Consider the following 13,851-nt stretch of genomic DNA (forward strand, 5'->3'; position numbering starts at 1 on the left):
CAGACAGACAAGGAGGCTAAGTAGAGGCAAAGGTCTTAACTCTCTCCTGACTGTAGCTCTATTTTAAGTGGCATCTCCTTCAATGCTGAAGTCCTGTGGAGGCAGGGGGGAAAGCAGTGTGTGGCATGCATAATGCAGTGGCAGATTTGCTCCCAGGTACTGCAGGTGGCAAAGGGCGTGTCCCTCGCTCCATCTAAAACAAATATGCCCAAGTGAAGACTTGAAGATTGAAGGAAGGGGACAATTCATCCAGATGTGAGATGAAAGCTCATGAATGATTACATTCTGCAGGAGAAACCTAGATTTGATAGGGATCTTAATCAGTTGGGAAGCTGGTAAACTACAAACTTTACAAAGAGTCTAAGCAATACTGTGGTAGGAATTAGGTTACAAATGCAGGTTGTCTAGGCTGCCATCACATCTGTGGTGGGTTGACCCTGGCTAGACGCCAGGTGCCCAGCAAAGCTGCTTTGTCTCTCCCCTTCTCAGCTGGGCAGGGGAGAGAAAATACAATTAAAATCTTATGGGTTGAGATAAGGACAGGGAGATCACTCAGCATTTACTGTCATGGGCAAAACAGACTTGACTTGGGGAAATTAGTTTAATTTATCACCATTCAAGTCAGAGTAAGTGATCTGATCCTCAGATAACGAGAAATAATAACTAAATCTTAGAACAGCTTCCTTCCTCCCCTCTCTTCTTCCTCAGCTTAACTTCACTCCTGATTTCTGTCCCTCCCCCCGCCAGCAGCAGGGACGGGGCCTGGGGGCTGCGCCCAGCCCCTCACACCTGTCCCTGCCGCCCCTTCCCCCTCAGGGGGAGGCTCCTCACACTCTGCCCGGCTCCAGCCCGGGGTCCCCCCCACGGGGCGCAGCCCTTCAGGCACAGACGGCTCCAGCCTGGGTCCCCCGCGGGGTCACCAGCCCGGCCAGCAAACCTGCCCCAGCCCGGGCTCCTCTCCCCACGGGGACACAGGCCCTGCCAGGACCCTGCCCCAGCACGGGCTGCCCACGGGGTCACAGCCCCCTTCGGGCACCCCCTGCTGCGGCGGGGGGTCCCCAGGGGCTGCAGGTGGGGATCTGCCCCACCGTTACCCTCCATGGGCTGAGGGGCACAGCCTGCCTCACCAGGGGCTTCCCCAGGGGCTGCCGGGGAACCTCTGCTCCGGGCCTGGAGCCCCCCCTGCCCCTCCGCCTGCACCGGCCTGGGGGGCTGCAGGGGTGCTCCGCTCACACAGCCTCACGCCTCTCGCCTGCTGCAGTTGCACAGGTTTTTCCCCCTCTTCTTAAATACGTTATCCCAGCAGTGCTACCACTGTCACTGATGGGCTTGCCCTTGGCCAGTGGTGGGTCCATCTTGGAGCCAGCTGGCATTAGTTCTGTTGGACATGGAGGAAGCTTCTGGCATCTTCTCATAGAAGCTCCTCCTGTAGCCCCCCCTGCTATGAAAACCTTGCCATGCCAACCCAATACAACATCTCTGTCCCCTTTGTCTTGTCTTTTTATTTGTATAAAGGTTATGAAGTGGCTAAAGTTTAGTCGTCCTCCCAAAGTCCAAAAGAATTTGGAAGATTCTTTTCAGAGAGAATAAGAAACTAGCAGAGAGGTTCTGCTGAAACTCTTCTCCAAGAATCTCTGCGTGAGGATTTTTCCTCAGGAAAAGCATTAATGGATTGGAAGCATTTTAGTCATAAATAAGCTTAGGAAACTACAGTGTGTGATGTTTACTGTCCAAGAGTAACTTTAGATTCAGAAAGGACTGTTGCTGAGAAGAGAAATATTACTGCATTTTCCAAAATACCAATAAAAATCTAGCAAAAAATGAGTCATTTGAATTATTACAATTAATAATTCCAGCAAAATTAAGTTAACTATATGCCAGTAAAAGCCAAATCTTCATATTTACTATTACAAGACGTTCAAAACAGAAAAAGAACACCATTGGCAGTCTCAGAAACAGCAATAGAGAGGTGTTCAGCTAACCCCTGGAGAACAAGCCTTTCCTGCAAGGAATGCTGTATTTTAACAATGCTTCAAGTGCTAATTGAGGCTACAGAAAAAATAGACATATGCAGCCAGCAGATGGGTTGCAAACATGACTTATATGATATAGGTAAGCTGTAAGTGAGATTCTGAAATTCAGTGTGCTAGTGTACAAAATAGCTTCCTGCTCCTCCCGTTCTCCGAATGTTTTCCCTGAACTCATATAATAATATGAAGTTAATTACAGGTACTGGTGCTATATCCAACCAGTCTTTCAAAGATCCCTAAAAATTTAAGGTCCTTAGAGTGCAGGAGAACTGTACAGGAGACTGTTATAGTTTTACAAAAAGCAGCACTTGTGGTCTACATTGTGAGATCTGTTTGAAACAAATAATGCAAGACTTAAACTAATATCAGTGAATGTCCTTGTGACTTCTATGATCTGTCTGTGCTACCAAATAAAGCAGGTGGGGGAGAAAGGACAAGTGCTGCAGCATCCGTCTCTACAGCTCAATGCTCTTCCTCTCACCTCTCCCCAAAACATGTTGGCCTGTTCTGTCGTTCCTGTTTCCCACTGTGTTGCTATTCCCCAAACCACACCTTGGCATCATCACATGGGGTATTTACTAAATCAGCACTGTTACATTTTTTCACCCAGAGTTGTTTATGTACAAAAAAGTACATGTAGAAGCACTTTCTCTCCATTTTACAGATGTGGATGGAAATCAAGACACATGGGGAAGTTGAGTAGGTGACAAGGTTTGCATAAGAAGGCAGTGGCAAAAGTCCAGATAAGATCTAGGTCATCTAATTTCTGCTCCCTTTGCTCCTGTGTTCAAATATGTTGGTGGTGGAGAGAAGGCATGGTGGGGTTTATATCATATTTTTTCTGAGTGGGAAGTGCAGCCAATTCAAAAAGCCTAAAAACATACTTTTCCTTTGACATTCAAAGCAGACATATTCTAAAATGGCTAGCTTACTAAATTGCAGAAAAAGGTCTAAAAGTTGTCTATGAGAGTAAACAAACACTTTGCTTTACATTTTTACTTATATTTGTTCATAAAGTAAGTCTTTGACAGAAATTAAGCAAAAAATGCCCATATAGAGTTCAGTAAGCATTCTGGATTTAGGCAAACCCTGCTTGCTTCATACTTTCAGTTTTATAGCTTAAGATATGTTGCTGCTTCATCCTCTGTGTCTTTTTCTCACTTCATTTTCCTTGCCTGATACAGTTTCTTGGGTGCATATTATTTCTTTCCTCGCTCAGAGTCCTTGTCAGTTTTAAATAACAAAAGATTTTTTTCTTTGCTGAAGAGCCACATACTTACCTTTTTCCCTTTATATTTTGTTTAGCTTGTTGCAACACTATGAGCCTACATAGAGCAGCTTAAAAAAAAAAAAAAAGAGAGAGAAACCAGGGAGGAGAGAGTGCTACAAAAGAGCTTTGAGGAGACAGGATTTTTCTTTTATTTGTTAACAACATCAAAATGCATCCACTCCTTAGCTATTACTTGCTATGGGAAAGAAACTCCTTTGTGAAACATAAAAAACTAAAATTTCAGTTAGGTTCTTAAAATACAGTGGGCTATAAATAGAATGTGAATAGTGCAGCTGGGCAGCATTATAATAAAATTTCCTTCTGTTATATAAGGGAGATAGGGATGACCTTCATCACTCACTGTAAGTTCTCTCTTTTATGAATTATGAGCCATTCAATTATTAGTGGAATTAAAATCTATAACACTGCCAATCATTGCCCTGTATCCCTATGGAGCCCTTCCTCTTGCTGTCAACACGAGGGAGTCTGCAGTCTCTGCAGATATATGCCAATGATATATTTGTAGTCCAAGCAAAGGAGTAGCTTGGTTTTGTCCTTTTCTGTGCTTCAGTGATTTTGTGCAGTCTCTACATGATTTTACACTTCAGGAGCAGCAACGTAAATTAATGGTTACTGGTCTATGGACTGAGAGTCATGGTAACAAGTCACTGATAAGAAAACATAGGTAGGAATGTTTAAACTTAAGAACATGTATAATATGCATGATACCCTGACCAAAGTTTAGAAGATCACAGCAGAAGGCCAAGTTCAAATCAGTGTGTCAAATGAATTGCTAGCCGAAACTTTTGAGTTCCTTTGTGGGTTCTTTTGTTTGCTTTCCTTAGATGGCCTTTGAACTAAATACTTGGAAATTTACTGTAGCTCATACCAGAACTGATTTGAAACAACTTTTTTTTGCAAAGCTGAACCCAAACTTAGCTAAGAATGTGCTGGTTGCATCGTTGGTATGTATATATCAAAAGTCTTAACTGACGACTGACTTGACTTGTCACTTGAGGAAACTCAAGATCTTTTGGTCAGTACACTGTGCAAGTAAAGCCTACCTTCCCACCCATTAGAAAAGAGATAACAGATGGCCAAACTAGCTCTTCTCTTTTTAGACAAATTAGTTTTCTTTTGTTTAGGACTTAGATACCAGCAACTGACACCTTTAGTGAGTAGCACTAAGGCATTAGTCCTATTTCTAACATGCAAATGGAGCTACATAACTTTCAAACACTAGCAGGTATCTAAAGTGGGTTTGTCAGTGTATTTCAAGGTATAGAAGTGCTTTTGCTATTTTGAAGAAAATAATTTTCCTTTTCAAGACAGGGCTAATGAGGAAACGGGGGCATGTGTTACAGATAAGATGAGGTGCTGTACTGAGAGTGATGGACAAAGTGAAAGCAAAACTACACCTTTGTCAATGACTAGAAATAGAGGCCCGATACCCATTAGTCTTTCTCATGTGAATTGGCACAATTGGTTTCATAGAATCATGCCGAAAAATATACCATTGTTTTTTTTTTAATGTTACTCATCGATGCACCTAGTTCATCAAGGCTAATTAGATGTTTGGAATTACTGTCTTCAATTGTCACAAATACCACATCCTTTGGTGATACTGGGTGTGTAATGAGAGACTGTCATAGTTTCAGTTATTGGTGGGGTCTGTGATTGATCGATTTTTGATGACAGTTGTTAACAGAGCTGCATGGTAAAGCAGTCAGTGGAAAATTCTCTTTCATAACGTTTCTATCTCATTTTGGAGCACTGCCACTGCCACACATGAAATAACACGATTGAATTTCTTTTTGCTGGCATTTAGCGGGACCTATGGGGGTGTGCAGAAATCAATGGGGGATCAGGAGTCTGGAAAATTACATACTTGAAGAATTAATGAACTATAATTCCATATTACATCCTCAATCACATTTTGCTTCCTTTTCATTAATGGAACTAAATTAGTTTTCTATGGACAGGGTACTTTAAGAAATGCAATCATGCTTTTGCTAGGATTAAAAAAGAAGAAAAAAAAAGACTTGTTTTAACAATAGTTATTTTTTCACACAACATGACAGTTGGAAATTTCTAGTGAAGAACATATCTGCAGCACTGACTCAACCTGTCGAAGCAATTTCTAACATCACATTTATAGCCACAGCTCTAGTTTCCTGCCATTTGAGCCAGATTATGGTTTTAAGGTAACACAGCCAGAATTCCTAGTGGATCTGGGAGGTGCAGAGATAGAAGCGACAACTCCAAAGGCATTCAAAATGCACTTTTTCCAACATGGGCCTAATTCATTATCCAGGGGAGCAGGGAGAGGATAAGCCATGGTCTTCACTCTTCTCTGAAGTCTGTATCTGAGAAAAGTGATGTTTCTAATGCTGTGTAGGGAAAGTCCTTTTGCTCATGGAACTATGTTATCCTAGGATGAAATTGTGGGTGACTCTTCCCTTTGCTGTGCCCCACAGGCCAGCTGTAATCTGGCCCTTCATGATTTAAATTTGTAACTGAATGAAATATTGGGATGCAAATGCAATTAAACCCAAGAATATTCTATGGTTTAATAGGGACTTCGATGTGAGAACCCATACAGTGAAGAGCGCGTCCTAGCATTCATGATGGGATATCATATCTTCAGAGAGTTACTGGAGGCTGAACAAATCGGGGTGAGATTGTAAACAAAATCAAGCTCTAGGACATTTATTGACCATGGAAGAAAGTTCCTTTGGGAATTGGCATCAGTGTTAGAAAAAAGGAGCTGATCAGACTTTACAAAACAGATTTGAAAGGCATTCCAGACAACTTTGGTTTTCTGGCATAGCTGATATCTTTCTGGATTCCTTCAGCAGTATCAACTTTGGAATTCTTGGGATTTTTATTCCTCTGTATGACATTTATATGCATGTGGTATGTGGGTATGTAGTAGGATGGAAATCCCAAAAGCTGATATTTTAACAACAAGACAGCTCCTGTATATTGAACCAGTTTCAGGCTCTTATATTTCTCCACTGGGACCTGGTTTTTGCATAAGATCTCGAACAAAAGGTCTGATTGAACAGCAGGGTCTTCTCAAGTATCATCATATTAGAAATCTGCTGTCACATGAAAACCAACACAAACACTTTTCTCTTCTTAAATGTGAGAGATGAGACTCTAGACCTTGAAGTAGAGATAATGAACCCTTTTCAAAGCCACTCCAGAAAATTGAGTTTTGACAGCAGATATGTTATGCAGTACAGTGAACTTTCATTTTGTCCTACTGAATAAGGCCTTTCCCCCTTGCTTACATATTTACTAAAATCAGATAACCCAGATATCATCTTAATCCTACTGGGCATTCTGTTATCTGAGCTTATGTCTGAATAGTTGGGACATGGTCTTTTATGTCCAAGGCAGACATAACATCTTTGAAAACGTATGGACATATGCAAAGACATATCAGAGTCTGACTGTTCCAAATGTACCCATGAAAAAAACCAACCATGGAAGATTTATCATTTTAAACAGCTTCATAGTTTTCTAAACCACTTCTTCCATGATCTGTTTCTGAAGGTATTTTTCTTTCAGTGTTTGCACTTTATTTATACTGCATATGGGGCTGGGATGTGGGTGGCTCTGGAGGTTAGCATTACGCTGGAAAAGCTTTTGTGCCTTTGAAATGAGATCTCAAATCTAGCCTGAGTCAGTAGTGACTGAACATCATGGAAGTTACTGGCTGCTCATTAATCTATAAATATATCCAGTGGTAATAACCCAATTAGCACTGGGACAGATTATTGCAATTGGGAGTCTCTGTTAATTGGCAGTCTTAGCTGAGTGTCATGTACTATACTGTCCCAGAAAAACTTCCAGGATGGAAATAAGTAAATTCAAAGTATTCACAGCTGCCAATCTGTGGTGTTGCCTTCTTGACAGGAGAGGGATACTGGGGCTTTGGTTTGTATAGACCTGGATAAACTAGTTTATGAAAGAAAGACTTTTCAGACTAAGTTGTTCTCTGTGTCTCTGTAACTTTATGCTTGATGGTGGCATACAGGCTTTTCTGAGAGGAGGATTTGATGATTAATATTTCAGTCTTGAAGTGAGTAATGTAAAATGGTAGAATTCCCCCCGCCCCCTTCCCCCATGCCATGATTCTTTGTTGAGTGCAGCTCGACCACATTAGAGAGCTTGGTCCTATTGCTGGATGAAAGAACACTGCTATCTTTCAAATTGCCAATTTTATACCACTTCCAATCTTCAAAAGCTCTTATTATACAGAAATTCTCTAATAATATTAATCAGACAGCTAGCTTTCCTTTTTTCTTACTGTACCAGTGGATAATTTGCTAATGATCTTATTTTACTCTTCAGGGAGCCGAGTTTTCTTAGTCTCCCCACAAGCAAGGGGTGTAATAGCTAAAACTGTTGCCACTGTTCAGGAAATGAGTGATTCTGAGTATAAAGAAGGTGATTTGGAAGAACAGGCTTTTTTCGTGTTAAGGGGATCTAGGTGTATACAGTACTTACTTTCAAAATGTCTGTGACTGTGTGTCTACTTTTATTGGAGTGGGGCTTCAGTTAGCAATTAAAAAAAATAGTATCTTTTTTTCCAGCTGAAAAATGGTAACATATGGAAATAAGCAGGCTGACTGATTTCAGTTTAAGAGAAATGCACAGGAGGAAACCTGAATATTTGAAAACCAAATCATGTGTGATGTAAGTGTGTAATAATCAGTTACCCTGTTTTGTGGCAATAGGGTATGTACAGTATTGCCATGAGTGCATCCGTGATTACATAAGATAAAGAGAATCCCTGCATTCCTGTTGTTTTGTGGGCTCACCAGTCTCACAGGTGTGTGTGTGTATTCTCCACCCACAGTGCTTCAAGAGCCAAAATCACAAATCTTCTGCCATGCAAATGCCATAGTGTGGAAGCACAGCCAGAGCAGGTGGTGCTGACGTGCTGTGGTACAGCTGTGTATCTGCTCTCCAGCTTGGGGTGAAGGTTACTGCCAGTGACTGTTTCGGTATTACTTTCAGTTCCAAAAGTGGCCACTTGCATCAGTGGGGTGGCAGATTTGCTATGTGCAGTTGTGCTCTTTATTTGAAAAGGAAAGAGAAAAATAGAGAAAATGCCATGTTGCTAATAGTGAGAGTTCTGCCATAAACTGGAGCAGGACCAGGATGAGACCATTTTCTCTGGCCTGTCAAACATATGAGACTCTATTTTACTTCCGGGATGGGGATGCTTTCTTTTCTTTTTTTTTTTTTTTTCCTTTCTTCTTCTCCCCCACTTTGCTACAACTTCTTATAGCCAGTTAAAGACTGGAACTTGCATACTCAAAAGATGCCTAAGATGTCTGTTTTGTCTATTTGCTTAAAAATGTCACTTGCTATTGAAAAATACGCATCCCTCCTTCTATTTGAACATTTTAAATTTTTTTTCATAAGTGAAAATGGGAAGTCTTTCAGTAACTTTCTTCTATAGAGTAATACTTAATTTTTTCATGCCTTTTTAGTACAGCATCAAACAGGACTTCATTAATGCTGCTAATGTTCCATATAGCCCACTGTTATACCATAGCCACTGGCCAAGCAAAACTTCAATCAATTTTTCTTCTCTTGTCAGCTCACACCTCTGACTGAGCAGCTGCAGATGATTCATCGGAGAAGGTTTCACCATAGGACAGAGAAAAATTATTTCTGGCTGCTTTCCCCATACTAATAAGATCATTTCAGTTGTAGATACTTCACTTCCTGAGCCATGCTATGCCCATTTGAAAATAGAAACACTTTCATCCAAATGTCAAGAAAATTTTCCATGAAATCAGTGCTTTGGCTCTACAAGACACATTTCTGCTGTGTTTTCTTGGTTAACAGAATTGTGACAGTTGTATTTTGTCCTATTACAGAGCAAGTCTCTACTAGAATTAATGATCAGCATTAGCTGGGAGTTTTAGAACAAAATTCTGTGCATAAGGATCATATATATTCTGAAACCCACTGGCACATGCCATAATATGTCATTCGCCTAAAAAGTTAGTGGTGAGGAGAACTGTTTTGGATTTCTTTTGTTTGCTGCAACATCATGTAAGGAGTAATGGGTTACTGAGCATCAATGCAGCAATGGTTCCAATGCAATGGTTTCAGGCTAACAATCTGTCAAGAATAGGACATTTCTTAAAGACCAGCAGTGTGCTTCCATCCATGCTTGTTATGGTAGGCTTTCTTACATAGCTCCACTCAAATTTGCATGCAGCCATAACAAAATCAGAAGGATGTATTTCTTTGTTTATTGGCATCTGTAAAAGCACTTCATCCCAAGTAATATTTCTTGTGATATAGGTTTGTCAGCTAGTTTGCAAATAAATACAGAAGAACTGCTTTTGTTGTCAGTTTACCAATACTGATGTGACATTCAAGGCTTGTTTTTTTCTGAATAATTAGTGAGTTCATCAGAATGCATTCAGCCTGTGCCTGCAATACTGCGCTTATAATTATAAGGCTTACAGATTCACAAAGAAATTGTTCTGAAGAGAGGATCACAGGCTTTTTTAATTCACATTTGTTACTTTGACCTAAATAACACTCTTTTATCCACCCCATCACCAATGAATACGTTTGACTTTCCCAAAGAAAAATGCATGCCATCCAGTGTCTTAATGCACGTTATTAAGTAGCCAGTATGAAGATTCATAACAACAGCTAACAAAGAGTCTAAACAACAGCTCTTGTTTTTCAGCCTCTGAGTTTACATGCTTCATTGATTCTCTGGGGCTTGTGGCTTTGGCCAACCTTGGAAAGTTAGCTTGTACTGACCAGGTGATCTCAAGCATTTAGTACGGTCACTTAGATTTTCTTCCGCCAGGCAAGCTGTCTAGGCAGCATATTCCCCAGTGGTGAGGGAACTTCTAGATTGTAGTCCTTTCTTCTTTTCCTTTTCTTTTTCTTAAGTAATCTTCAGGTATGTGAGCGAATAGCAGTAGATAAGGCACAGACTGGAAGCCAACCTTTTCTCACTACAGTAACATAATTTTCATTGATCTCCTCTGATCTCTCAAACACCTCTGAGGTCCCACTGGCTCCTGGCTGCTCACAAGAAAAAGGCCAGACTTTATACTGATTTAGAGAGAAACACACTGAACAGTGGAAGATTGTAAAGGTTTGGTATTTCTCAGTCCTGCAGCAGGACTACTTAGATGATTATCCTGGAATTCATAGTGGAGTTGAAAACGTTTTTTTTAAACCCATAGAGTCTTATGACTTAATGTGTGGTACACAAAGTGGCAAAATACATGCTTGGTGTAATACTCCAGCAGGAGTACTAGTAATTTTCATCATCATAAATACTGGTAATGTACACTAGGCATGTCTGGTTAGAGAGGCTGTTGATAGAAAATCAGTCTGAGACATACATAATAATGAAAATTTCTTATGAAATTTTTTTGGTTATCTGTAAAGCTTTTAAAAACCTATGCATTCATGATATGGTTGTATGGTTATTCCAAAGACATTCCAAAGAGATGGTTTTTTTGGCATGTAAATAAAATACCCAGAACACATCCCCCTACCCCCTGGCATGTATATGAAAAATGGAACTCAAAACCAAATGTATGTGACTGAATGATACTTCATAGTTTATGCAGGCGTCCCCCATGTACTCTAATAATTTTCTTAACCTCAGATGTGGAACAAAGCATTCTGAATGGATAAGGAAGCCCTGGTTTTTTGTAGTTTGTGTTTAAATAGATTTCATGAGAGACTGGAGTGAGTATATCTTCATCTATGCTCACATTAGTATTCTCAGAAAAGAGATTTGTTACTTTATTGCAGCTCACAATTGATCTTGTTAGCTAGTTTACACTTTCTCCTATGAAAATAACAGATGACATAAATGGGAGCTAATGGGGACTGTGAGCAGAATTTTGACATATTTTACATATATCTCAGTGGTCCCATCACACCTCTCCTTCATAACTGCATCCCAGAGGTTTGTAGATCAACCGCTGAGGTACTTTTCAGAGTTTGAGTCTTAATTTGTTATTTTAGTTCCTAGTTTTAAAGATTCAACCTTTTAAAGAAAGGTTGAAAATGTACTTTGGCCAGAATGGCCAGTACATTGTCATTTTATTCATTACTCAAACTCATGGTGAGATGGGTTTAGAGCTTTTTGTTTCTGAAGGCATCTCTCGGTCAGCTTGCTGCTTAGGTAGGTACGCTACCTCTGGTATAAAACACAATGAACGCGATGCATCTGATAAGGAAGGACACATTTTTATCCCTGTTTGACTCCATACTCCTGGTATTCCCTATCTGTTAACAACACTCATGGCTCTGGACCTGTTCTTTAGTACGGCTTACTGCATAACTGAAGGCACTGGAAAAGAACATCTCACAAAGTTCTCTGCATCTTTTCTAAGTCCATGAGTTCAGGTGTCTGCAGGACATGCTTTGGTGGATTTAAGATGTAGCAAGTGTGTCCAGAAATCCATTCTGTGGTGAGTTACTATGTAAAGTTTAGTCAGCGGAAGCTGATCTTGTGAGAAACACACCCTAAAGGAATCATCAGGAGGAGGAAAATGTGATTTCTACTTCAGGGTCTAAGCATTTGTTTGGAATCCCAGCTGTTCTCTTTGATGATGAGAGAGGAGTCTGCAGTCAGTTTTGTTGAGAGTCAGAGGCACTGGTGTAATTCAACAGGAACTCCACAAGATATGGAAGCCCTACTAACCTAGATTTGCTGTCACCATATTGTCACCAAGAGCATAAGCATGGATGAGAGTGAGTATTTAATCTTTTGATGTGCCCCTAGAAACAATCTTTGTTTATCAGGAGCCTGCACTAACTCGGAGGGTTATTTGAACTGGGATCTGATTCCTTTCTTCATACTGTGGGCAATTTACACCGATGTCAGTTTACCTACCGTGTATTGTGACAAAATGACTTGCAAATATGTAGACACAAAATTGGGATTACCAGAACCTCCATTGTTGGCAGGGCCAACACCATTACCAAATACTTTTAAGGAAACTATTCAAAACTTTACTGCAAATAATTCTGGAAATTCAAGTGTCAGTAATGAAAAAAACCTTCTCTGAAACCTAAAGGTACCAGAGACATTGTTCTCCCATCAGATGAATATATCAAGTTCCTCTGTATGAATTTTCTCCTTTCTTGTTCTTACTAAACAGATATTGATGAATGCTCGGATGGCTTTGTTCAGTGTGACAGCCGTGCAAACTGCATTAACCTGCCTGGTTGGTACCACTGTGAATGCGGAGACGGCTACCATGACAATGGGATGTTTTCACCAAGTGGAGAGTCCTGTGAAGGTCAGTATCTAAAAAATGTGGGGTGGTGTTATGCCTCGCATTACAGTAATCTCTAGTAACTCTGTACTGGTCAAGTATTGTCTTGGACACTGTATCATTGAAAGTTAAACCTTGACCCAAAGCAATTGTTGTCTAAGTAAGTATCATAAACAAAAAGTAAAAGAAGATAAAGTATGAATATGCCTAACATATAGGTGGAGCGTTAGTGGCTATTTCTATAATTTGCTAAGATAATATGTGAAGTCAGGCATGGTGCTTAAAATGCAGTTTCCCTAGCCCTACATCTGCTTCTGTGCATCGTCCTTGCATAAGTGATTTCCCATGGGCTGATAGCATGCACTGTAATCTGTCACTCCACAGTGATCTGTTTATATGTCAGGTTCTTTATATGTAGAAATGGGCCTCAATCCAGACCTCAGTTCCTCCACTTCATTCCTCATACACTGAAGTAGTTTGTGATGAAAATAATTCCCCTTGCAAAGAATGATTATGCAGCCCTGACACCCTTACCCATACCTGGATTAATACTGTGGTGCTTCTCCTGTGCATAGGCTAACTGCTTGCAGAAAGCTGCAATTTGAAGAACAACCTTACAAACTGGGAAGCTCAGTGGCCTTAGGGCTGGAGCAAGGTGCAGGGGAGAAGGTGACAGGAAGGACAAGGAGATGGGAAGGTTTTCTTTGTTTATGAATGATGTTAAAGAGAACAGCAGGTTAGAAAGAACAGTAATTTTCAAATGCAGATCTCTTAACATGAAAAGTTATTCAGCATTTAAGAAATTGCATGCTGCTGCTCTTAAATAAGAGAACAAATCAGGCTGTTTTGTCATGGACTACTTAGGGCAAAATTAGGACCCTTTCTCCCTTCGGCCTCTGAGTGCTGAAATAGTGCTCACCGTGTGAACTTGCCTCTTTGCTGTTTAAACTCACATTGGTGGGCTGCGCTGGTCCCAAAGGGAAGCAATTGAATTAATTTCACTAAGGCAGACACGCAGACAGTTCTCCAGGAGTGAGAATGACCTTTTCAGTATCCTCATCATCAATACTTTATTTCAACACATTTTCACCACAGCTGAAAGCCAGTATTCCCAGGAGGAATCAGCGATTTGAGTCAGCCACTGCTTTCGTAAGTTGAGCTTTCTTCGTCAGGAACTAACTAAATGTCAGTTAGCTGGCCAGGTGTTAGGACAGGAAGGTGCAAAGAAGAAGTTGTGATCCCTCTAATTATA

At 40.6% G+C, this 13,851-nt stretch overlaps 1 protein-coding gene across 1 annotated transcript in view; it reads left to right on the forward strand.

Moving 5' to 3' along the window:
- NELL2 (neural EGFL like 2) overlaps positions 1-13,851 on the forward strand; it is a 150,221-nt gene that overhangs the window by 120,575 nt on the left and 15,795 nt on the right. Inside the window, exon 16 of the mRNA XM_037390221.1 lies at positions 12,483-12,623. Within this exon, the coding sequence (XP_037246118.1) occupies positions 12,483-12,623 (141 nt within the window). The remainder of the gene's footprint in view (positions 1-12,482; positions 12,624-13,851) is intronic.

This window comes from Falco rusticolus, chromosome 5 (assembly GCF_015220075.1).
Source record: "Falco rusticolus isolate bFalRus1 chromosome 5, bFalRus1.pri, whole genome shotgun sequence".
NCBI lineage: Eukaryota > Metazoa > Chordata > Aves > Falconiformes > Falconidae > Falco > Falco rusticolus.